The sequence below is a fragment of the Bombina bombina genome, chromosome 3 (genome assembly GCF_027579735.1).
Source record: "Bombina bombina isolate aBomBom1 chromosome 3, aBomBom1.pri, whole genome shotgun sequence".
Classification (NCBI taxonomy): Eukaryota; Metazoa; Chordata; class Amphibia; order Anura; family Bombinatoridae; genus Bombina; species Bombina bombina.
The window spans coordinates 587376105-587403317 of record NC_069501.1 but is presented as its reverse complement, the minus strand read 5'-3'; the positions used below and the strand labels follow the sequence as shown (position 1 = coordinate 587403317).

Sequence of the window (27213 nt, the reverse complement as noted above, 5' to 3'; positions counted from 1 at the left end):
AATTTTGGTATATTTCATGCCACCATTTCACCGTCAAATGCGATCAAATACAAAAAATCGTTCACTTTTTCACAAATTTTTTCACAAACTTTTGGTTTCTCACTGAAATTATTTACAAACAGCTTGTGCAATTATGCCATAAATGGTTGTAAATTCTTCTCTGGGATCCCCTTTGTTCAGAAATAGCAGACATATATGACTTTGGCGTTGCTTTTTGGTAATTAGAATGCTGCTAAATGGCGCTGCGCATCACACGTGTATTATGGCTAGCAGTGAAGGGGTTAATTAGGTAGCTTGTAGGGAGCTTGCATGGTTAATTTTAGCTTTAGTGTAGTGTAGTAGACAACCCAAAGTATTGATCTAGGCCCATTTTGGTAATATTTCATGCCACCATTTCACCGTAAATGCGATTAAATAAAAAAAAAACGTTAAATTTTTCACAATTTTAGGTTTCTCACTGAAATCATTTACAAACAGCTTGTGCAATTATGGCACAAATGGTTGTAAATGCTTCTCTGGGATCCCCTTTGTTCAGAAATAGCAGACATATATGGCTTTGGCGTTGCTTTTTGTTAATTAGAAGGCCACTAAATGCTGATGCACATCACACGTGTATTATGGCTAGCAGTGAAGGGGTTAATTATGTAGCTTGTAGGGAGCTTGCAGGGTTAATTTTAGCTTTAGTGTAGAGCTCAGCCTCCCACCTGAAACATCAGAACCCCTGATCCCTCCCAAACAGCTCTCTTCCCTCCCCCACCCCACAATTGTCCCCGCCATCTTAAGTACTGGCAGAAACTCTGCCAGTACTAAAATAAAAGGTATATTTGGTGTTTTTTTTAGCATATTTACATATGCTGCTTTGTAGTATCCCCCTTAGCCCCCAACCTCACTGATCCCACACCAAACAGCTCTCTAACCCTCCCCCTCTGCCTTAGCGGGCGCCATCTTGGGTACTGGCAGCTACCCAGGAATCTTTTTTTCTAAAAAAAAACCCTTTTCTGTAGTGTAGCTTCCCCCCCCCCCCCACCAACCTCCCACAAGTTGCAGATCACTTAGAAACTGTATTGAACATTTTTGTTTTCTTATTATTTAGAGCTATTCTCAGATTTTTTTTCTGTAGTGTAGCGGTTCCCTCCCGCTCCCGCCCCGTGCACGCGCCCGCCCGCCGCCCCCCGTGCACGCGCGCGCTCACATGCGCGCCCCCGTCCCCGATCCCGCCCCCTGCACATTACACCGCGCATCGATGGCCGCCCACCCGCCTCCCAAGTTCGCTCCCACCCACCAACGATACCGGCCATCGATGTCCGGTGCAGAGAGGGCCACAGAGTGGCGCTCTCTGCATCGGATGGCCATTTAAGGTTATTGCAGGATGCCTCCATATCGAGGCATCACTGCAATAACCGGAAAGCAGCTGGAAGCGATCAGGATCGCTTCCAGCTGCTTTCCACACCGAGGACGTGCAGGGTACGTCCTCAGGCGTTAACTGCCTTTTTTTTGAGGACGTACCCTGCACGTCCTCGGTCGTTAAGGGGTTAAACAACTTTCCAATGTACTTTTATAATTAAATTTCTTCATGATCTTGTTATCATTTGTTGAAAAGCAGGAAGGTAAGTTTAGGAGTGTGCACGTGTCTACAGCACTATATGGCAGCAGCTTTGCAAGAATGTTATACGTTAGCAAGAGCACTAGATATCAGCACTATTTCCTATCACATAGTGCTCCAGACATGTGAACGCTACCAATATCTCATTCACAAAGAACATCATGAGAACAAAGTAAATTTAATAGAAGTAAATTGGAAAACGTTTTAAAATTGTATTCTCTATCTTAATGAAAGAAAAATTATGGTTCATGTCTCGTTAACCATTAAACAGCAAAAGTAAATTCACATGTAGGGTAAGTAAGCTTTAAAGGGACAGTATACACCAATTTTCATGTAACTGCATGTAATATACACTACTATAAAGAAAAATATGCACAGACACTGATCTAAAAATCCAGTATAAAACCGTTTAAAACTTATTAAGAAGCTCCCAGTTTAGCATTGTTGATGAGGATAGGTTGGGACACCCTCTGAAAGGGGCTGAGAAAGCAGGAAAAGCAGACACTCCCCTGCATATGAAAAGACCCATTACACAACCAGGAGTCTGTAGACATCAATATACATCTAAAATTCTAGGACTTGGTGAGAAGTCTGAAAATCAGCACAATGTATTTAAAAATGAGCAAAACTATACATTTTAACAAAAACACTCCCAGATGGGCTATATAAATGGACCATCTACAAAACATTTATACAAAGAAAAATCTAGTGTACAATGTCCCTTTAAATCCAATAGGATCTTATAAAAACCCTAAAATAAAAAAAAAATCTTTACTGAATATTATTTCACTTTAAAATATATTACTTTACACTGTAATATAGCATTGCAGCACAGGAAGCTATTCCAGATTTAAAAATAAAATATCAGTATTCTAGCTATAGAATAGGTCTAATTAATGACAGGTCAATTGCACTAAAGACTTCAATAAAAAAAATAATCTTAATGCTGTGCTGTTAAAGTCGCTTATAGTAAATATTGGTAGTAGTTAGATGTAGGTAGAGTGGTATTGTGCAGTTTTTGTAGACTAAGAGGTGCTAGCATTAAAGTAGCACTTAATACAGTGCCTGTTTGAGCTTGTGCTTACATTGTCAGTATGTTGGTGCTGTGGTGTTTCATAGGTTGTTTATCGTTTTTATTATAGTATCTCACTAAGATGAAGATAAGTGTTAGTATGGTAGTGCTCTGGTGCAAGCTCATTACAATTAAACAACTACTGTAGTGCAGGCTGAAATGCATTAATAGTGGAGATATCTTGATATCTTTGATGGCTGTGGTTTGGCACTTATGCTATGGCTGCATCTCACCACATGAGTTCAAGGTTCAAGCTCGCCCAACTACAGATTTCAGTTTTAGTAAATTTTGGTGAGAGATGCTAATTTGTGACAGTGTGCTTGAGTGCCTATGAACAATTTTGAGAGCATAGCACAAGCCGACATAACTTTAGATCGATTTGAACCATCAGCGCAACAGATAAGCAAACCATAGCACAAAGTTTCACTGCATGGTGTCGCATTCATGTTTCCTGCGAGTATGCTGTTATTACTTGACATACCGATTAATGGATTAGATTTGAGTAAAAGATAAGATTAATTACCTATAAAAAAACCCCACACATTTATGCCAAGAATTGAGTGCATTACAATGAAACATGCAAGAGGCCAGTCTTGAACTGTGAGAGCAACAAAAGATGGTTTTATGTTTAAGGAAATAAATATTCCCCATTCAAGATCCAAAACTGGTAGCAAAAAGGAACCATAGCTTGCTTTTCTTAATGTTGCTTGTAAACATGGAGAACAGATATTTGATATAGGTTTTATTTCAACTGTCACTTCAACTTGAATAGCCAGAATTGTTCAGACTCCCCCCTCCTACTTTGCTGCTAAATGAGAAAACAGGTCAGTTACATCACACTACAATACTATGGGGCTCTCATCCTCTCTAATTATTCTGTACAAATGATCAAACAGCAGTAAATTCGGTTCAATGGATGATTACCTCCATTTATTTGTTAGAGACTAAAATGTTTCAGTGGACCCCCACAGTCTCTAATAATACTTACTATTTACTAATATGTGTATGCTATTGTATGAGAAGACAATCTGGAAATCATTTCAGTCAAAGTGAATTATCTAAACAAAAGTTTTGTATCTACATACAAACTGTACCCGATAAAGCAACACAGATTTTTTATATCAAGAAAGATTACAAAGCAAATCTTACCGCAAAATGCCTCTGGAATGCCTTAGGTCCTCGGTAGGTGTAGTTTCCACAAATCTCACAGTTGTAGTTGATGTTTAATCCATGTAACTTGTACAACCAGTATGGAATAGGCTAAAAAAGTTAATTTTATAGTTTTCAGTCAACATTATAATTAGAATAATAATATTATTATTTCACAAACTAGTGGATACTAGCTGATGAGGAGACAATTGCAATGTGAAAATAGTAAAGTGCTACTATAACAGGGCTACATCACCCACTGGTCTTTATTAGTTTATGCCTTTTGTAGTAGGTTTCCCAGGGTAATTTTCTCTATTTGTCCAACTCATAGGACTGAGGTCACTACAGAAACCATAACAACTAGGGAACAGGTTCTGTCCGCACACTTGGAATTTTTTGGAAACTCTTTTAGGACTAATAACTGGCTCATATACTGTACATTAATATATATATGTATGTTAGCAGAATAGGAACACTATCTTACATAAATCATTATCATTCAATACAATATGTCAGATATTTTTTATTTTTTTTATGACACGATGAGTCCACGGATCATCTTAATTACTAATGGGATATTCACCTCCTGGTCAGCAGGAGGCGGCAAAGAGCACCCCAGCAGAGCTGTTAAATAGCTCCTCCCTTCTCTCCATCCCCAGTCATTCTCTTTGCCTACATTAGTGATAGAAAGTGGTAAAGTGAGGTGTTAGAATAGACTCTTCAATCAAGAGTTTATTATTTTTAAAGCAGTACAAGATTGTGCTGCTTTGTTCTAGGGTGTAGCCGTAGTCCATATCAGTCTCTTCAGTAGAGTTTTGGTGGCTTTAGAGCAATGGGACCTTGTGGGATATAATTCTCACTGCGCCTCTCATATTATGATGCTGCCCTATTTTCTATAGCCTGAGGTGGATTTACTCAGACTTATTTCTCCACAGGTCGATGTGAGGGATAGGACCTCTCAAGCCTGTGAGCTGCCTTTGCTGTCAGGCGGATGTAAGGTAAGTGCTGCTTTTTTATTCTGGGGCCAAAGAACAAAAACTCAGAGGAAAAGTGGGCACTTGTATTTACACAGTAGATAACATATAAGGCTCATTCAACAAGGGGCACTTTATGTTTGGGACAACAAGCTCTCCTAGTCTGGAGAGTAATTTGACAGCCATAACTGCAGGCACTGGGGCTTTATTTTTATTCACTCTGGTGGTTATTTCTCTCAACGACTTAAACAAGCAAATAAGCCGATCGGGAGATGAATGTACAGTAATGCCCATGATGGGCAGGCCTATGCGGTTTGCACGCTTTTCTGTAACTGCGTAGTACTCAGAGACACGTCTTCCGTTGCAGAGATGGCTGAAAACTTTTCAAAAGCGGACGCTGTCCAAGAGTCTAATGACGAGGGTCAAGGTATGCCGCAGCTTTCTTCCCAAGCATCCCAAATTTTACCGCCCACACAGGCAGTGCCCTGCACTTCTGCTCTAGCTCCCGCTGGAGTTACTTTAAAAGACATAGCTTCTCTTAGCTACTCTGTCAAGGAGGCTTGGCAAACAGTTCCTAAGGTGGAAGGGGTCGTTTCCACCTTAGCCAAGAGAACTACTATTCCCATAGAGGATAGTTGTGCTTTGAAAGATCCTATGGACAAGAAGTTAGAGGATCTACTTAAAAAGATTTATGTTCACCAGGGTCTGCAATGGCAGCCAGCTGCGTGCATTGCTACCGTCACTAGTGCGGCGGCATATTGGTTTGATGCACTGTCTGAGACTCTCAGGACTGAGACTTCCTTGGAGGAGATCCAGGACAGGATAAAGGCTCTGAAGCTAGCTAATGCCTTTATTACGGATGCTTCCCTTCAAATTATTAGACTGGGAGCTAAGATTTCAGGTTTCTCTATCTTGTAGGGGGTAGACTTTATTTCTTCGCTCAGGTTTGGGTTCAGGATGTTCAAGATCCCTGGGCAATAGAGATTGTGTCCCAGGGATACAAACTAGAGTTCAAAAGTTTTCCTCCCAGAGGCAGGTTTCTACTTTCAAGATTATCTGCAAACCAGACAAAGAGAGAGGCGTTCTTACACTGCGTAAGAGACCTTTCCGCCCTGGGAGTGATTGTTCCTGTTCCAGTACTGGAACAGGGTCAGGGTTTTTATTCCAATCTGTTCGTGGTTCCCAAAAAGGAGGGAACCTTCAGACCAATTTTAGACCTCAAGAGTCTAAACAAATTTCTCAGTGTTCCGTCCTTCAAGATGGAAACTATTCGTTCCATTCTTCCCTTGATCCAGGAGGGTCAATTTATGACAACAGTGGATTTAAAGGACGCATACCTACATGTTCCTATTCACAGGGATCATCACAAGTTCCTAAGGTTTGGTCGAATGAGTGGAGTGGGAGGGAAGGGAGGAGCTATTTAACAGCTCTGCTGTGGTGCTCTTTGCTGCTTCCTGCTGACCAGGAGGCGAATATCCCATTAGTAATTAAGATGATCCGTGGACTCAACATGTCAAAAAAGAAATACATTTATATGGTAACCATACATTTTCTTTTTAGCGCTATAGTTTATTCTTGCTACTTTTTCCATATTTGAGTAAGATACAGATATTAAATAAATATAGCCTTTAAGTAAACCAATTAAATGTATTTCTAGGTATTTTATTACCTTGCCATCCCAACCAAGGGGAAGATTTTTTGGGTTATAAATAATTTCATTCTCCTCATCATCACTTTCACTCTCACTGATCTGTTCTTCCTCCTCTTCCTCCCGTTCCTCCCCAGTACGGGCCTGCTTGCGCTGGACATTTTCATGAGTTAGGTGCCTTTGCTCCTGCAGGAATACAGTAAATAACGGATAAACAATCAAATCATCTTGATTCATGCTTTCCTGTTTGCATATAAACTATACTGTACATAGCATTTCCATTTAATAAACACAGTATATGCAGCATAGAAAATAACAATGTAAGCAATAGAATAAAAAATTAACACTGAAATGAGTTTGTTAATTGGCAGCAGTTACAAAAAAAATAAATAAAAAAAGATAAAACCCCCACCAAAAGCTGTCATTTAAAATCTACTGAAAACCTAATTGTGAATGAATTTGGATTCTTTATCTACAGTATTAGTATTTGCCATCACCACCAAAAGGCTGTAATGGAGAGATCACACTGGACATTAATACATTTTGACAGCACAATTATTTATTTTTACACTTTGTGAAACAGATTGCATTTCTGTGTACATGGTCAAAGTACAGCATATACAAATATATATATATATCCTGAAATGTCCAGTTGCACCATATACTTGCCTGTTTTGCACAGAGTGTTTGGTTCTTCATGAGATATTAAGTGCCCATTTGCTTCACAACCCCATACCTCTGATGCAACACCATTATATAATGATTAACCACTGGTTTACTACATGCTGACCTACCTTTACTTAAGATAAAGGATTGCATGGGCATTCTATATACTTAGGTTAAAGGGACACAACCCCAACATATTGAGTACTTGTAAAGCATGGCTAATCCAACCCTTGGGTTGCTACAGAGCTCAGCAACAGTGCATTAGCATGCTGAGCTATCTGTTCGGCTGTCTTTAAGTAGTCAGAGTATTTTCCCCTCAATGTACTTTGTTCTATATCTATCCTTTGCTGAAGAGCATGCATAGGTAGGCTCAGAAGTGAGCATGTGTATAACCCTAAAAGGCAAACACTGCTGCCATCTAGTGCTTAAAAATGTATATATATATATATATATGTATATATATATATATATATATATATATATATATATATATATATATATATATATATATATACACACACACACGTCATCCTGCTACTTCAAACTAATATTTCATTTTGGGATCTACATCTGGACTTCAATCTGATAGCATTTTGAACTACAGAAGATTTCCTCTCAGCAGATACCTTTCTTTTCAGAATTGCTGCCTGCTCTCAAAATCTGGAGCTTTTTCCTGAGGTTTAGGCCTCAACACAAACCCCCGCAGTGATTGCCCTATCGGACTTCACTGCTGTGTAGTGCCATATGTGTGCTGATCAATAACAATCTCAGATACCTGCACAAAGCTAGTCATAGTGATTGAAAATGGAGACTGTTACATATATCTTGACTGAATTGAGCCGTTTGCTCGAAGGCTACCAAGTTAAATTCGAGAAGAAGTTACAAATGGCGCCTAAACTTATCAGTGCTTGCTCCTCTGAAAAATGTCTCCAATCGGTGCCTGTTTGCTTTGATGAAGAGAGACGGAGCTTCCAGTGCATATTACCCACTACTGGACATTCCTGTACACTCATTGATACAATTCCTAATACCAGGGATAAAGGGATAATATAGCGCTGAGGGAAGATTCACAGCGGCTCTACAACCAAGGGCCATTCTGCTCTTACAGTGGGGTCAAAGGCTATGATACCAGCAACTAATGGGACCGCAGTTAACGTCTCTACCAGACCAAAGACGAATAACTGGCTGCTAACACTCACATTGCCACCGCCCTCAAAGGGGTGTTTGATTCTTTAAAGTATGTTATTGGCAAAAAAAAAATCTATGCACCATGTTACCGGGTTATATTATCCCTCCTTTGTCTTTCTATACCTATGTGCACAATTTGTCTATAGAACCTAACTTGTTAGAAAGGGACATATGTAATGTATCATGTAGCTAAGCTGCCATTCCTTACTCTGTACAAAAGAACTCGAAAACCCATCTCTTCTCATTTGTTGTGTAACAGTAGCTCCCCTTGAGAATACATCTAGATCTTATTTACCACTAGCAAAAGCCAATACAAATGTTAATTTATATGCATGGTAGATAATGCAGTTCTCTCAGTGTGTACTGTGCAGGTGTCCATATTCAACCTGAACCTTAAGACAATGGACTTTGCCACTAAGCTGACATAAATGTACCATTATTTAACTTTCCTACAGTTGTAGTTTATTTTACTCTAGAACTAGATTGTGTTAATGTTCAGAAAGATAAATCCTACTTCTAGGCCCATAAGAGGCCTAACACCCTCAAACACCTCCAGCAAGTGTCATCCCCTATTAGAAATAAAAGCCCAAAAGTGGCTTTAGCACAGTAGAGGAGGTATGAAATCTACAGAAGCTAAAAAATAGGTTTTAAGGATAAAGTTCATGAACTGTCATGGAGTATTATCACTTACGTTTCTGGTATTGTTTTACAGGCCAGTTTTTATTCTGTCATTATATATATTTCTGACATTGTTAAGAAATTCTGTAAAATCTAAAAGATGTGACTCCCTTTTATACTTTGACCTTAATTGCTGGAAATGTTTTTGTTTCAACCTCAATAAAAAAAACTATTTAAAAAAAAAAAATTATTTAAAGGGGGGCAGAGCCAGCCACGGAACTGACTGGATGCAGGGGATCTGAGCTCCTCCGCATGTTATACTATTTAACAATATAACTCGACTCAAGAGTTCTGTTTAATAACCCTTTTTTTATATTATCTTTATGAAGCTCTAACTGCATTGTTCTAAGAACTTGGCTGTCAGGCTACCTGTAGTAGCTGTTTATTGTAACGGAAGGTGGACTGATAGCGGATAAGGAATCACAGAGGTATCAGAAACCACGGAGACACTTCAGATAAGCACTGGTCTCGATGGTCAGTGGTTATAAGCTATCCTAGTGCCCTACTGAAGGTTCCCTTGGCCTTATAGATAGTGCGGAGGGCAATAAGATGCCGGCTAATTTGTTTACTTGTGCTGAAGGCGCAAAAAGCCGCCATCTTGCTCACCCTGCTTAACGCCTGTGGGTACTCTTTTGTAGCGACAAGAGGCTCGGACTGTTCTGGGCATCACAGAAGTAGACAACGATTGGTGAGTAAATCCGGGGTTGACCCTGAGAACTGTGTCCCATTTGGGGAAATACAGGATTGGAATCTTACTGATCGAGTCACATTGCCCCGCACCTACATTGCGCACTATCGCACAGAATATCTAACTCCCTCAACACTGAACATACTTTGATGAGTCTGGGAGAGAAAACCTCAGTTACCTTATTAAATCAAGAGGGTCTAGCGAGAGGTGGGGGCTACTTTTCCAAATTTACATCTGAGTTAGTAGAGCCACGCTGCCAATAACGAGCCCTGCACTAGAACCGACACTCTGTTAAAGACGCGCTATATCTGCAGTTACGCCATTTAACAGCATCAAATCTACAAGGGTTTGCAACTGAGTAATTTCTTCATCTACTACAGCTTTTGTACTTTTTGCTATACATTCTCTCCCTTCCCTTTCCTGCAGGACCATTTTGCCTGTGGGTCATATACCTATACTTTATCCCTCAATCGTCTGATAGTGACACTTCCCCAAGGGAGAGAGTGTACAAAACACAAAGACACAAAAAGAGACTTACAAACCTTCTATTTGCCTGTTGATCAGCTTTACAATAGACAGTTAAGTGTCACTACAGTCAAGAAGTGTGTGAGGAGTCACATCATATGTTATACCAAATTTGAAGAAGAGACTCAATTATTCAAGGCAGACCTAACCTACTGCCATCTATAATATACCCCTGCATCCAGGTTCCTGGCTGGCCCACATAATATTATTAAAACACACAGTAAACTAAGTATGTCTGGCTGAGTAACCCTATATGCTAGGGGGGATGGAGGGGGAACCCACACTACTGCAATTCTAAGTGTGCTTCAATAAAAGACTTCCCATTCCCACTGTGGGATCTCATCTCTTCTTATTTCAACAAATATAGGAGAATATTTTGACCTGCAAGTTTTACTATGACATTTGCTCTACTTGTGATCTTAAGATGTCTCATTCACAAAGGAAAAAATAAATAAACCTAATTCTGGTGTTAAACGGACAGTAGCAGACCACTTTGGTTCATCAAGTGAACCTATTCAAGCTAATTCAGCATTAATAACGGAGTCCAATTCTTCTCCTCCTTCTAGCCATGAATCATCACTCTTATCTAAGGCAGCCTTGCAAAATATACAAACTGGAGATCATTCTCAGGCATCTCCATCATTTATCTTTCAATCTTTGAAAACATTGCTGGATGATCATCATGCTTCATTTTCAGAGAAGTTAACCTCCACTATTGCTGATTTAAAAAAAGATTTACACTCCACCACTGAGAGGCTTGACACGGTTGAGCGAAAACAAGAAAATCTTGTGGTGGACTAATCAAATCTTCTCAACTATACGCAGATTTTAGCGGGTAACATAGCTGAAATAGAAGATAAAATGGCAGACCTAGAGAATAGGTCCCGCAGGAACAATCTTTGAATTAGGGGTATACCTGAGGAGATCACCAACTCAGAATTATTGCCGTTTAGCCAAACCTCAATCTCCTACGGAAAACATGGTTGATAGAGCTCATAGATCCTTGAGGCCTCGGGGTCTACCTAATGAGCAACCGAGAGATGTCATTGTGCGTTTGCACGTCTGCACTTATAAAGAACGCATACAAAAAGCTACGTTACGTAATATTGAAATGCCTGAAAAGTTCATCAACATTAAGGTGTTTGCTAATCTTTCTCCCAGAACCCTCCAACAGAGGAAGACTTTCAGTGATATAACAAAGAGTCTGCGTCAGAATAACATCAGATATAGATGGGGTTCCCTACGAAATTGTTTGTTTCTAAAGATGATTGAACCTTCATTATTACATCTGTATCACAAGGCCTTGCTCTTCTTAAGTCTTGGGACCTAAGATCTGTTTCTACAGAAGCTGAGGCTGGTGCTCCTCATAAAGGAAATCAGAGGAAACAGCTCCCCCCTCTGGCTGGGTCTCCAATTTCGTTACCTTCTCAGACCACTCAGACTGCTTTGAGGCCTTCTGATCCAAACTGGAGCCCTATGCCTCAACGTAAGAAGCGTGACTTTGATCCCTCCCTTCTGGAGGGTGACACCTGAGAGACTCTCATTGGATGAACATGGACGGTAATGTAAACAGAGAAAGTATACGAGACTGTCTTCACACTGATAAGGTTTAAGTTTCTAGGTTGAAATGTTTGTGTTATTTACTCATTTATTATATGTTTCTCATAGAGATGATGGGATGTAATTTAGCATCCTAGTAAGCTGACTAAGGCTTGTTCTGATTTATTATAACCAGGTAAATGTATAAATACAGGTAATAAACATGTTGTAGAATTGTGTATAGTGGTCTCAGAGGGGAGGGTGGGGTGTGTGTGTGTGTGTGTGGGGGGGGAGGTTTTTTTTAAAACATTTTTTAGACCATTTATACATAAGGTTAACAAGTGAATTTTATTTCTCTGTATTTGTTCTTTTTCAATATACCTGTAATGTCTGCATCGAACCTTAGATTTCTGTTTGATATTATTTTTGGTTACTTTACATGTTTATCTAAGTTAATATTTAAACCAACTTGTCTATTTGCTTGGATCTTTATCATCGTTTAGCAATATTGCTATCCTACTTGGGAAGACAATGCTAGTTATGGTACGATATTTCTCATATTTCTGTTAATTTATGTATATGTACCTTCTGCATAGAAAGATATTTTTAATTGTACCCTCCTGAGAATCAATATGTATTTCTTTACAGGACTTAGATTAGGGTTTACTATTATTCCATTATTCATAACCATTGTTGTAGCTAGGAATATGAAGCTTATGTGGTTGTTTGGGCATCATTTCCCTCGCACCCCCCCCCCCCCTTCTCACTTCTCAACTATTAATACCTAATACCTAGTCATTTAGCATACTGGTTCAGAGGAAGGGAAGCAGAGAAAGGGAAGAAAGTAAAGAAAGAACTGTGTTTGTAATATTACTGGGTTCCTTTACTGTTGTTGTTTTTATTTGCTATTCTTAAAATTTTGACATACAGGAACCCAATAGGTTTCCCCCCTCATTCATTCCTTCATTCATCCATTTATTTCTTCATTGACCCATTTATTTACCCAATCACTAACTCCTTACTTATTTAACCATTAACACTCAGAAATCATTTTCATTAGACTTCATCCATTTATTCATTAACCCTTTTATTCATCCATTCATTTACCCATTCACCTATCCAATCCCTAATTCACTCCTTATTTAATCATTAAAGCTCAGAATCCATCTTCATTAGATTATTTTCCACCCTAATTTGTAATAGATCTCTTGTAAATTGTGTACCAGTGACTTTAGACGCATTTTTTTCTTGATAGCCTTTGTCACTTTTTGGAGTATAGTATATACCTTTATTGATTTCCACTCACCCCTCTTTTTTTCTCATTATGTCTATTGCCTGTATATCACATAATGTCAGGGGGATTAACTCCCCTACTAAACGTAGTTTATTGCTTCGTTCATTAAAATATTTGAAGGCAAAGATTGACTTTTTGCAGGAGACCCACTGGCGAGTAGGTGAGCCAGTGCCCATTCGTTCTCCTCAATTCCCGGTGGTGGAGGTAGCCTCCTTTACGCTAGAGGTGAACCGCCCAGCTGCAGCAATGTTTCACTTGATTTCTAGTAAAAAATCTAAAGTTTCTATGTATATACATTTTAATGGCTGTTAAATTAAACATAGCCAGGGCTTGGCTCCAATCTAAGGGCCCAAGGTGGGAGTCAGGTCAAGTCCACTATGGCGCACCTTGAAACTATGGAAAGTGCAGTGTTTGCTGCCAATAACAATATCACAATGCATTGTATGTGTTGGGAAACATGGAGACAATGTCGGGGGGGGGGGGGTGAGGGTTGCTAGTGGGTCTCCTGCGGATCTATAAATCTAGAGCTGGTCCTGATTACCTGTGTGTGGGTTTTTTTTTTTTCTTCTTCCTCTTTTCCCCTTTAGTCCATAATTACTTCTTACGCTTAAAGACAAGGCTATCCCCATTTACCCAATTCCCCAAATACTTCAAGAATCTTTGTTGGCTTAGACACATTGATTTAGCACTAGTTTGATCTTTATAAGACAGTCAGAGATGTTAGGTTGTCGATGCTATTTCTCATACGACTGCAAAATCCTTATATATGATATGTTGTGCTATGTTTATTTGTCTCTATTTAACGGTACTTTTTGATTGAAAAGTGACATGATAAATAAAATCGGTTGCAGAGTTGGTATTTTTCTGGAACAAAACTAATGCTTTCAAGTGAGTGCATGAAATAAATCAGTTTATATATACAGATGGCCCTCGTTTTAAAACGGTTCAATTTACACCGTTTCAGAATAACAACCTTTTTTTCCAGTCATGTGACTGCTATTGAAAAGCATTGAGAAGCAGTGCATTTATTAAAATAGCCAGTAGGTGGAGCTGTCCGCTTGTGTTGCAGAAAAGCCCAGCAAGCTGAAATTAATCAGTTTAACCAGACCTGAGCTATCAAGCAGATTTCAAAGGAACAAGATCTTCCTGTCTATAAATCAGTCCAGGTTGGAATGCATAGAAAGAACCGTTTGCAGAAAAATGCAAGTGAAGTCTGTGTTTGATTATTTTATTAGGTTTATAATGCTGTTTAGCAAATGTTTTTGTTCATTTAACTTAGTTTAATTATATATTATGTGTTGTGTGATTATTTTATTAGGTTTACAATGCTGTTTAGCATTTAAAGTCTTCATTTCAAAGCTTTAAAAATAATGTATTAGGTGTTACTTATGACAATTTTGAGAGGGGCCTGGAACCTAACTCCCTCACTTCCCATTGACTTACATTATAAACTGGGTTTCAATTTACAACAGTTTCGATTTACAACCATTCTTTCTGGAACCTAACCCCGGCGTAAACTGAGGGCTACCTGTATATTTTTTTTTTAAATGTATAACCACTGCTATAAGCATTCTCAGAATTCTTTTGCAGACATATCAAAAAAAGGAAATTTCTTATCCATGGGGTCTTTGAAAGCACAACTGTCCTCAATAGGAATAGTTGTACGCTTAGCCAGGGTAGATCTAGCTCCCTCCACCTTAGGGACTGTTTGCCACAAGTCCCGAATAGTGTCAGATATGGGATACATTTTCTTAAAATTAGGAGAAGGTGAGAACAGGATACCCGGTCTTTCCCATTCCCGCGTAATAATTTCCGAGATTCTCTTAGGAACCGGAAAAACAGAGTAAGCAGGCACCTCTAGTATTTGTCCATCTTAAACAATTTCTCTGGTGGTACCACAATAGAGTCACAGTCATCCAGAGTCGCTAAAACCTCACGAAGCAACAGGCGGAGGTGTTCAAGCTTAAATCTAAAGGACATGACGTCCGAGTCCGTCTGAGGTAACACACTTCCCGAATCGGAAAGTTCCCCCTCAGACAGAAGTTCCCTGACCCCCAAATCAGATCCCTGTGAGGGTACATCGGAAATAGCCAACAAAGCATCAGAGGTTGCAGGATTCAAATGGACTTCTGTCCTGCTGCATTTGCCCTGTAACACTGGAAACTTAGATAAAACCTCTGTAAGGGTAGATGACATAACTGCAGCCATATCCTGCAGAGTAGACGCGGTAGAAGAACCCGGTGTTGCTTGGGTGGGCATTAAAGATTGTGACGCATGGGGAGAAAGTAGCGGCATACCCTGATTCTCATCAGACTGAGAAGCATCCTTAGACACACTTTCCTTAAAGAAAATCTGCCCTTTACATTGTAAGGCCCTTTCAGTACATGAGGGACAAAAAGAAAGAGGGGGTTCCACAATGGAATCTAAACACATAGAACAAGTAGTTTGCTCAAGTTCAGACATGTTAAACAGACTAGCAATAGCAATAATATTGTTCTTTAATTGAAATATTGAAATATTGAGCTCTGAAGTCAAATTACATAGACAAAATTTTTGAACAAAAAGTGTACTGCGCCTTTAAATAATAAAAGCACAACAATTTTTCTGTTATCTCAAAAACAATGTTTGCAGCAATAAAAACTGTCCTTATGTGCCCAAAATAGCTTAACAATATTGCACCATTCAGTTTAGATATGTTATATATCAATTTTATCATTTATAACAACTTTTTATCGATTCAGGCCCCTGCACCTTGCCACAGCTCTGCTGCGGCGCCTACCTGCCCTCAGAAAACACTGATTCTGTTTGAGTAGCTCTTAAGTCTCTTCGTTTGCAAAAATAACTTAGGCCCCACCGGAGCCCAGGACCTTGCTGTCCATCCGATCCGGATGAATACTGCGCGACTGAGCGTGCAAAATTAGGCCCCGCCCACCGTGGGCGTAACTCTAGCCTTACTGAGACCGGCATGGGTAGTAAAAAACAAACATGTCGGTTCCCAAATAAAATATTAAAAGCCATGTGCACCTCTTACATAAACCTCAATTACAAGCGTAACATCATGAAAAAAACTGCACTCCCTCAGGCCAGTTATATGACAATGACAGCCCTTAGCCAGCAAACCGCATCTCCCAGCGTCTAGCCCACACTGAATATACCTAAATGATATCCTTAGACATATTTAGCTATCAATATAAAGGGAATTCCAGGGACACCATTTCCATACATATAGACTAGTGCCTACTGATTACGCCTCCCCAGATAGGGAATAATGTCAGCCTGTTCTGATGCATCAAGTCTCCCCAGAAACAAATGACTGAACATACCTCAATGCTGCTTGTAGCATGACACGGTTCTCCACACTGAAGATATTTCTTCTTACACTACACCTTCAACTGCTCTGTGGAAACCAGCTGGATCTTAGATAATGTTTGCTAAGATCATCAACATCAGGGCAGAAAAATAAGATGTCTCCACTCCTCTTGGGAAGTTATTGACTGACGATTTCTCCCTGAGAAAAATAGTACTCACTAGCACCATTTTAAAATAAAAAACATCTTGATTGAAGAATCTAAACAAACACCTAATTTTACCTCTTCCTATTACTAACACGGGCAAAGAGAATGACTGGAGTGGGAGGGAAGGGAGGAGCTATATATACAGCTCTGCTGTGGTGCTCTTTGCCACTTCCTGCTAACCAGGAGGCGTAATCCCATAAGTAAGGATGTAATCCATGGACTCGTCATATCTTGTAAAAGAAAAGGAGATACCATTTCACTTACAATTTATATTTTGGGTTGGACCCAAAGATAATTTGATGTTAATAGTTTGACGAGAAGAAGATCATCAAGAGTATTTTTAGAAAGAAGAAAAAGTAGTAGATTATATAGGGAATAACTAATCAGCAGAAATGGCACTGAAAATGCAACAAAGGTTTTAAAGAATGTCTGAAACACATGACTATCCCGAGGATTATGGGAATATGTTGGAAATAAATGTTTGGCAGAAGAACTAAGATTTCAAAAAAATAATTATGTAAAAGACTGGTTGTAAACTAGAGAGTGCTAATAATCTATAAAAGGTAAAAACAGTAAAAAGTCATTGTGCTGGAACTTTTTTTTTTAAATCTCTACAAAAGCAAAAAACTTATCAGTTCATGGAGTCTGCACCATTATGTTTATCCTTCTATATTTTTAAATGTCTGTCATTTTTCCTGGAGTATGTTCCCAAAAATATAGTATTTCTGTAAAGTCCAAAACTCACAAATAAACTTAAAGGACCAGCAAACACAGTAGATTTGCATAATAAAAAGACAATGCAATGGCACTTAGTCTGAACTTCAAATGAGTAGTAAATTCTGTGAATTCTTGCACATGCTCAGTAGGAGCTGGTGACTCAAAACGTTAAAATATAAAAAAAGACTGTGCACATTTTGTTAATGGAAGTAAATTGTAAAGTTGTTTAAAATTGCTGCTCTATTTGAATCATGAAATTTTAATTTTACCAATGAGCGTCCCTTTAAATTCCTAAATATTTTATGAAGATTCTATCAATCTCAATGTTCTCCCCATGAACTATTTAATGGGATCACCACCCATTGAAATATGTTAAGCTAATAGATTTTTTTTAAATTTTTTTTTAAAAAAATAATCAGATTTTATATTTAAATCTGATGTTTATTTAAATCAGATTTTTTTTATTTAATTTAAATCAGATTTTTTTAATTTAATTTAAATCAGATTTTTTTTATTTAATTTAAATCAGATTTTTTTTATTTAATTTAAATCAGATTTTTTTTATTTAAATCATTTTTTTTAATAAAATTATTTTTTGAGGAAAATCTATCATAAAGCCCATCTGGGAGTGTTTTTGTAACAATGTATAGTTTTGCTTATTTTTTTATTATTAAATAACTGCTGATTTTCAGACTCCTAACCAAGACCCACTGATTTAGATGTATACTAATGTCTACAGACTCCTGGTTGTGTAATTGGTCTTTTCATATGCGGGGCGCCTGCTCTTCTTGCTTTCCCAGCCCCTTTTAGTGGGTCTCCTAGACAAACCTCATAAACAGTGCAAAACTTTGAGCTTCTAAGTACATTTTTAAAAGGTTTTAAACTGGATTTTTATATCAGTATCAGTGCATGCTATTCTTTATAGTTGTGTCTATTACATGTAGTTATATGAAAATTGGTGTACACTGTCCCATAAAGATACATTATAATTTAAATGTTATTCAATATGAAATATGGATTATTTTTAATTAAATAGCAAAGTGCTGTATATTTATGGCTGTAATGTTTTTGTTTGGTAAATTAATTCCATTAATCCTTTCACAATGTTATGCTCTACCAGAGTTTTCTGTCAGATTACTTTGGGCATTTTTTCTATCTAGAAGATAGTTCGCAAAACTGTGAATTTGTGTCTGCGCAAACATGCCTCTTCTTCAGAGCACAAACGTTATAAAATAAACATGAGTTAAGAAATAGAACTTAAAGGGACATAATCCTGAAAGATACTTTTGGGTTTTAGATACAGCATACAATTTTTAGATTTCCTTCTATTATCAAATTTGCTTCATTTCCTTGGTATCATTTGTTGAAGTAAAGCAATGCTCTACCGAGGCCTAGCTGAACACATTGGGTGAGACAGTGACAAGCAGTTAGCTCACAGTAGTGCATTGCTTCTGAACCTGCCTATGTATGCTTTTCAACAATGGATACCAACAGAACAAAAGGGAATTATTTAAGAGAAGTAAAATGGAAAATTGCTAAAAATTGAAAGTTCAATTTTGATTTTGCTGTCCCTTTAATGTCACTGCTCCCCTCCAAATCTATGTACACAGAACCCATACTAAGTTTCAAGAAGACCACTGAATAGAAGATTGTTTGGAGTGGAATAGATCTGCATAAAAACCTAAGTGTGAGGACGAAGGGGCAAGCATTAAAAGTGAAATAACTTAAATTATGCTTACCAGATAATTTTCTTTTCTTCTGCACGGGGGAGAGTCCGCAGCTGCATTCATTACTTTTGGGAAAAACAGAACCTGGCCACCAGGAGGAGGCAAAGACACCCCAGCCAAAGGCTTAAATACCTCCCCCACTTCCCTTATCCCCCAGTAATTCTGCCAAGGGAGCTAGGAACAGTAGAAGAAATATCATGGTGAAAAAAGGTGGCAAAAGAAAGAATAAAAATCACTAAGGCCGCCCACAGAAAAATCACGGGCGGGGAGCTGTGGACTCTCCCCATACAGAAGAAAAGAAAATTATCTGGTAAGAATAATTTAAGTTTTTCTTTTTAAAATGGGGAGAGTCCACAACTGCATTCATTACTTTTGGGAAATCAATACCCAAACTATAGAGGACACTGAATGCAAAACGGACAGGAACAAAAAAAAGGCGGCCCATTCTGAGGGCATCACAGTCTGCCATAACCCAAACTCCCGACAAAAACTACTTCAACAGAAGCAGAAAGAATAAAAATGGGAAGAGGACAACGTAACTGCCCATCAATTAGAACCATAAGGATCCCTGTTAGAGACCACTCATAAATCCTGGACTCAACTGAGCACAGAACCCTCTGAGGAGACACTAGACACTGTCTAGAAGCACACAAAATATAGACCCTCTCCATGATCAATGGCAAGTGGAACAACAAACAGACTCCCCACACCACATTCTCCCCAACTAAGAAGAAGGAAGAATTAGAAAAGAAAGTCCAAAAGGACCTCAGGAAACAATCCCTGAAAACTGTAGGACAAAGAGGGAGAAGCCCCTAGCATAACTCGAAAAAGAGCGGATTAAAAGGCTGCAAGAGGACAAAGTCCCGTAGAGAAAACTCTGGCGGAGGAGAGCAAAGAAATGAAAATTCCAGACCACCTCGTACATGGATCTAACGGAACCAATGGAAAGCCTTTACCATAACCGAAATCCCAGAAGGATCAAAAGGTAGAACAGAACTACCTTATCACAGACAGCTATCTAGCACAGAGAAACTGAACATCCGTAGGTCAGAACCCCCGGAAGCAGAGCAGAATAGAAATATCCTTTTACACCACAAAACGAAAGCCACAGGCTTCCATCGGGTACCAAATCAGACTAGATGTCAAGACATAACTAGTCAACCGAGTAGCTAGTAAACTGGCACCATGACCTTCCTGGAAAGGATGAAGAGAAAAAAAATTCTGAAATCAGGGCAGACCCTGACCAATAATGAAGAACCAGCAACCCACTAAGGGAAGGCTCCATATCATCCGAAATCCACTGCAAGGCCTCCCAACCTAAGGAAGCAGGACTCGGGATTCATGATGCGTGGTTAATGCCCAAACAGAGCAGTCAGAGTCCCTGACCCCTACTCCATCACAGAAGCAACTGGCAAATTCCAAAAGGACAAGGGAGATTAAAAAATCCCAGCATCGACAAGGTCCGGAGATCAGATAACGCATCTCCAGCCACAATTTCCTAAGGGAAAGAAGTAGTAAAGAGGTACCGATACCCAGAGAGACTAGCTCTGGTTCTAGGATACTTAAAGAGACTCTGAACCCACATTTTTTTCTTTTGTGATTCAGATAGAGCATGCAATTTTAAGCAACTTTATAATTGACTCCTATTGTCAAATTGTCTTCATTCTCTTGGTATCTTTATTTGAAATGCAAGAATGTAAGTTAAGATGCCGGCCTATTTTTGGTGAACAAACTGGGTTGTTTTTGCTGATTGGTGGATAAATTCACCCACCAATAAACAAGTGCTTTTCATGGTTCTGAACCAAACAAATAGCTTAGATGTACTCTTTTTCAAATAAAGAAAACAAGAGAACGAAGAAAAATTGATAATAGGTGTAAATTAGAAAGCTGCTTAAAATTGCATGCTCTGAATCACGAAAGAAAAAAATTGGGTTCAGTGTCCCTTTAATCACATTTCCCTTCAGAACCCGAAGGAAAGGTACACTCAGCAAGGAGAGACCCTCGACCCACAAAACTCCTAGAGTCAGAAAAGGAAAACTACCTCAGGAGGAGCCAACTGGATTGACACAGTAAACCAGATCTTCCAAATAGAAGGAATCGAAGAAACCCAGGAAGCCTCCAGAAGAGAAATTCCCAATGAAAACTTCCTCCAAAGGGAACCGCTCCAGTAGAAACAAGGAGAATTTCCCAGGACTGGGAAACCAAGCCTGTTACTGTACACCGGACGGATCCAAAGTCTATGAAAATCTGGAAAACCGATTAACTCGAATGCCAAGTAAAAGACAAGGACTAGGTTAAAACTAAACACCCAGAACCAGGAACCGTCTTAAAACTAAGAAAGCATGCGGTACAACCACACATGCTCCTTCTGTAAAGGAAATTGCACAAAAGTTGATGCAATCACTGCCATGCCCCCATGGGGTCATGAACACGGATATCCCAGTAACTGTCCATTCAGCCCCAAAAGGCTTCTAGGATAACAACCACAAAGTCTGAAGACAAAGGTAGGACCTAAAAGCGATCAGAACTCAAACCCTAGAAATTATTCCCTGTTTGAGATAATATGACAGTCTCTAAAGATCCAGGCTGGATCAACCCCCGGAAACCCCTTAAATTCTACTCAGGAATGCAAGCTGACACCAGAAGCACATACCGTATAAGAAAGCAGGAGCCTTTACCAGCATTCAAACCCACAACCTTCTGCCTCAGAAGCAGTGTAGCTAACCACTACGCCACATCTCCCATTGGGCGACGGCAAAAGAGAATGCATAACAATCCTCCATTCATATAGGATCAAAAAGAGGATACTGCAAGACAAACAGTCCCTAAGAACGGACAAACAGATGACAGGAAGTCCTTCCCCAAAAGGCAAGGGAAAGCAAAAATACAGTAATCCTCGAAACATAGAAGAGAGGCACTGCCCAAGGAGATCGGAAACCAAATAGGACAATTCTATCCACAATGGAGTACCAATAGAGGGGAATAATCACCCCCTACCCCAGGTACCGAAGATCTCTATGAAGTTATCTGATCCCCTACCTCGGAAGGGGGAACTATAGCTCCAGTCCAAAGGAACTCAGGTACTACAAATATACTGCCATAGCAGAATTCGTAATTCCAGCTAACTACGCTAGCTATGCAGGGACAAGACACTTAGGACTGAATCCGAATTAAACATCAGACGTCCAATCAAGATGAAATGAACAAGGACCAGCCTAACGTCCAGAATAGAAGGGCCTCCTATAGCTTGGAGGAACAAGAAAACAACCTCTTAACAAGAAGTAAGCAAGCTTAGTACCCAAACAGGTTCAGCCTGTTGCCAGTATACAACGTGTCTGACAGAAACCTCAAGAAAACAGAGTTAACAAGTACCCCACCAGGACCAGCCTTATGTCCAGGGAACGACAGAACTGTTCAAGGGCCAACTGAAAGTTCTAAACCCTAGTAGGGCTAGACTAAACAAACAGACAAATGATAAACAAATAAGCTCAGTGGCTTAAACATTGTCTCTAAACATTTTTTTTTTTTGGCGACCATAAAATCGCCAGCATTAAAATCCCAGGGAAGAAAAAGTTTTCCTAAAAGAAATAGTCTACAACAGTCTTGAGCTCTGAAATAAAACACATCCTAACTGGATCAAAAGAAAGGCAGCACTCGCAGGTGAACGCCAAAAAGGAATGGAAACTAACAGGGCCAGCCTGAGATCCGATACCTCAAGAGCTCAGAACTGGCATTAGATACACAAATAAAGAGACGACCAGGAGTAGGAGCTCCATCCCTCCACTCGTCTAGCGCTGTTCACCATCCGATTCAGAAAAACGAGGATCCGGAGACATATCAGAACTGGGATCCTCCAATGCCTCCAACACATGCCTCAGCAGTACACTGCGCGCCATCCTGAATCTAAAGGTAAAACTCACCTCCGGCGGGACATTTGACGGCCCCGACCCTGAAGGCTGTACCCCTGAAACCTCAGAGGAAACCGCTTCCCCAGAGGAAAGATCCAATATAATCAGTCCCTCACCTGACGCACCCAGGTTAACAGGCTACGAATGAGCTCTTTGCTTACAATCAGGAAGATGTAAGTGCACCAACGCCAAACATATGGCCATGCGAAACCGTGCAGTAACCTCTGGTGGAAATAAACCTCCTTCCAGAGAAGAGGTATTTGAGACAACTGCCTGTGTAGGAACAGAAGAATCTAGGAAAGCACCTCACGGGACACAGAATCCTCAGAGGCAGACTAAGATGGCATACGGAACATAATTGATTGGGCTTTAATACCCGGGCCTCCCCACAATCTACGCAGGTAACAGAATCTGAATCAGAGAAATCATTCTCCGAAAAATCAGAGTCCTCCATAACTTGACTGATTAAATTATGGACAAAAATAACTGGCACCTTAAACCCACAATGGCTGGGGCACTCACCATCTCCTATGACTCAGACAAGTAAAGAAACAGACACTCTCCACAGACACTCGGTCAGGAATAAAGATAAACAAAACAAATGTACAAAATATGTTAGAATGTTAACAAACAATATCTATGTACACAGGTTAAAATACTCCCCTCTGTATATACCGCTGCCGTCTATCAGTCTCTCCCAAAATGAGACTGTGGTAATTGTAGTGGTGTGTGGTATAGAGGCGCAGGTGTTTTCTTATTCTGTGCTCCAAAATTGCCTGGGAATGAAAGGACTTTATTTCTATGTGTGTAGATCAACTTTATTTCTATGTGTGTAGATCAACACCAAAAAGGTAAGATTTTTACTGCTCTTGAGAAAGACAAAGCATCGTTGAAACGCGTAGAGCTTTTGATTATGAGCTTTTATCCATTTGTCCATAGTGACATTTTAAATAAATTCGTATTTTTATGAACTTTTGCTTGCTGCCTTTTTGGATTTTTGGATTTCTTTTAATTACACCAGCGGGAGTGCTGCAAAAGGAGCCGGATTCCGATTTTATCGGAGTAAGTATACTGCACATTTTGCACCAGTTGTATACTGCATTCAAAGTACGTTATCCTGTATTCACAGCTACAGTGGATTGGGGGAATACCTAATAGCAAAATATCATTCAGATCTTTGAGAGGAAGCTGGACTCTGAATTTTTTCAGAGTAAGTATACTGCACAATTATATGGTGTTGATCTACACACATAGAAATAAAGTCCTTTCATTCCCAGGCAATTTTGGAGCACAGAATAAGAAAACACCTGCGCCTCTATACCACACACCACTCGGTCAGGAATACTGAAATGGAGAACGAAAACGTGACCACGCCCGGTCACGAGGTGCAACATGCAGTCCCAAGGAAAAGCGCACCAGTCCACAAGAACTGCGCAGCTCAAAAAACGTGTACGTTCCATAATAGCCATGAGCCCCAACATCTCTACACATAAGCAGACAGAATCACATAACATTATTAAAGTCCCTCACTGTTCAATAACCCCCCTCAGGAGATATAAACCCTTGATTCCATAAAGATAAAGGAGTACCACTGAGACCTTGTCTTCTATCATCTATACATTATATGCACACAATGAAAAGGAAACAATCTTACCGGAATCTATGCCATGGAACAGTAACACAGTCCTTCAAGTTTGACAGATAGTAGCGTTGCTTCTGACATGGACTTGAGTGCAAAAAAGCAGGCAGCGAAACTTGTCAACACGGATTGCTTATGGAGTTAATATGAGTCGGGATGGTTTCGCAGAAAGACTCTCCCTGCAACTCCGGACTCTAATCTTCATCCATGCTCTCACTGAGAGGCTGACAGGATTACTTAAAACTACAGTTCTATCGCGAAGAGTACTACTCTCCATAAGAGACTATGCCATAGTCTGACACTTCTCAGCCAACCTCCTGTGACGAAAGGAAAGTGGGGGAGGAATTTAAGCCTTTGGCTGGGGTGTCTTTGCCTCCTCCTGGTGGCCAAGTTCTGTATTTCCCAAAAATAATGAATGCAGCTGTGGACTCTCTTCGTTTTAAGAAGAAAATGTTGTTTTAGTTAAATAAAACTATTTAAATTATCATTATTAAGAGGCACTGGTTATTTTTATTTAGTTAAATAAATTTAAAAATTGTTATGGTAATCATTTTTCTCCTTCCAATAAACTACGGCTGAAAAGAATCAAATAATGATTAACCTATTAAACTGGAGATCTATCTATGCATATGTAATGATATATACCAAATCAGTAATAAACAGAAAAATAATCTGAAATGTTATTCCAAAAATGAAAACCATGAATTAAAATTGGTCTTATTGACTACTGATTTATATCAATTTGATTTAAATCGAATCCACCCTGGGATTTTCTAATAATAATAATAATAATAATAAATACCCTGCTGATTTCTCAAGGTTAAAACTGCTACATATATCTTTCCCTAATTGGCTTTAACAGACAACTGCTACAAAACAATATATATTTTATATGAATATGACCTTGTTGTCTGGAGACTCGAGCCCTTCATTGGTTCCTCCAAATAAGACAAAAGGTGGGTTAAGTTTGGTTATTGAATATTAATTGCAATTTTTTCTACAACGGTTTACACTTGGCTGATGTGTTATTCTACAGCAACACAACCCAATTGTCTTGTAATTACAAGGTCTTTACAGTCCTTTTAAGTGAATATTAAATGTTTATAATGCTTGTTGCACAAATTATCTTTGGATAGCTTAGTAACATAACAGTATTAAAATGCCCAACAGCTGGCAAAATATTACGTAGAGAACACTGATCATGTTAACAATCTCATTGTGTGTATGTGTGTAAAAAACCCTTTATCCAAACTGTTTGGGACCAGAAAAAAGCTGGATTTCAAAATTTGCATCTGTAAAATGGGACAGTTTGGAGAGGGGATAGAACCAAGTGTGAACAACAATATCTTATGTCTATAGCAATATTTATGTGTTATTATATAGCGTATACATGCAACCTAAAGGCCAGTTTTGTGAGCAGCCCAGCAGGGAAACAGTAAATTAGGTTAACCGCACCTTGCAATTAGCAAATATTGCACAATTCAGACTAGGCATGGTTCTCTTATTAACTGTTTTACTGCTAGACCACTCAAAAAAATGGCCTTTAGAGGTAACACTGCATAATACCATAAAAAGATAGTACAATACTGTAATTAGAAAGGTAATATTTGTTGTTTTGAAGAAATAGACAATTTGCATTTTAGAACACAAAAATCACAAAAACACAGGCAGTGAAGAAAGACTAGGAAAAATGAAATGTTTTTTTAATTTTATATATATATATATATATATATATATATATATATATATATATATATATATATATATATATATATATATATATATATATATATATATATATATATATATATATAAAACAGAATTTATGCTTACCTGATAAATTACTTTCTCCAACGGTGTGTCCGGTCCACGGCGTCATCCATAACTTGTGGGAATATTCTCTTCCCCAACAGGAAATGGCAAAGAGCACAGCAAAAGCTGTCCATATAGTCCCTCCCAGGCTCCGCCCACCCCAGTCATTCGACCGACGGACAGGAGAAAAAACAGGAGAAACCATATGGTGCCGTGGTGACTGTAGTTAAAGAAAGAAATTCATCAACCTGATTAAAAAACCAGGCGGGCCGTGGACCGGACACACCGTTGGAGAAAGAAATTTATCAGGTAAGCATAAATTCTGTTTTCTCCAACATTGGTGTGTCCGGTCCACGGCGTCATCCATAACTTGTGGGAACCAATACCAAAGCTTTAGGACACGGATGAAGGGAGGGAGCCAATCAGGTTACCTAAACAGAAGGCACCACGGCTTGCAAAACCTCTCTCTCAAAAATAGCCTCCGAAGAAGCAAAAGTATCAAATTTGTAGAATTTGGCAAAAGTGTGCAGGGAAGACCAAGTCGCTGCCTTACATATCTGATCAACAGAAGCCTCGTTCTTGAAGGCCCATGAGGAAGCCACAGCCCTTGTAGAGTGAGCTGTGATGCGTTCAGGAGGCTGCCGTCCGGCAGTCTCGTAAGCCAATCGGATGATGCTTTTCAGCCAAAAGGAAAGAGAGGTAGCAGTAGCTTTTTGACCTCTCCTCTTGCCAGAATAAACGACAAACAGAGAAGACGTTTGTCTAAAATCCTTTGTTGCTTCTAAATAGAACTTTAAAGCACGAACTACATCTAAATTGTGTAACAAACGTTCCTTCTTTGAAACTGGATTCGGACACAAAGAAGGCACAA

General features: G+C 39.2%; 1 protein-coding gene across 1 annotated transcript in view; it reads right to left on the bottom strand.

Moving 5' to 3' along the window:
* Positions 1–27213, bottom strand: part of SF3A3 (splicing factor 3a subunit 3) — a 71731-nt gene that overhangs the window by 6352 nt on the left and 38166 nt on the right. Inside the window, exons 13-14 of the mRNA XM_053707158.1 lie at positions 6468–6632; positions 3825–3935 (exon numbers count right to left, since the gene is read on the bottom strand). Of these exons, the coding sequence (XP_053563133.1) occupies positions 3825–3935; positions 6468–6632 (276 nt within the window). The remainder of the gene's footprint in view (positions 1–3824; positions 3936–6467; positions 6633–27213) is intronic.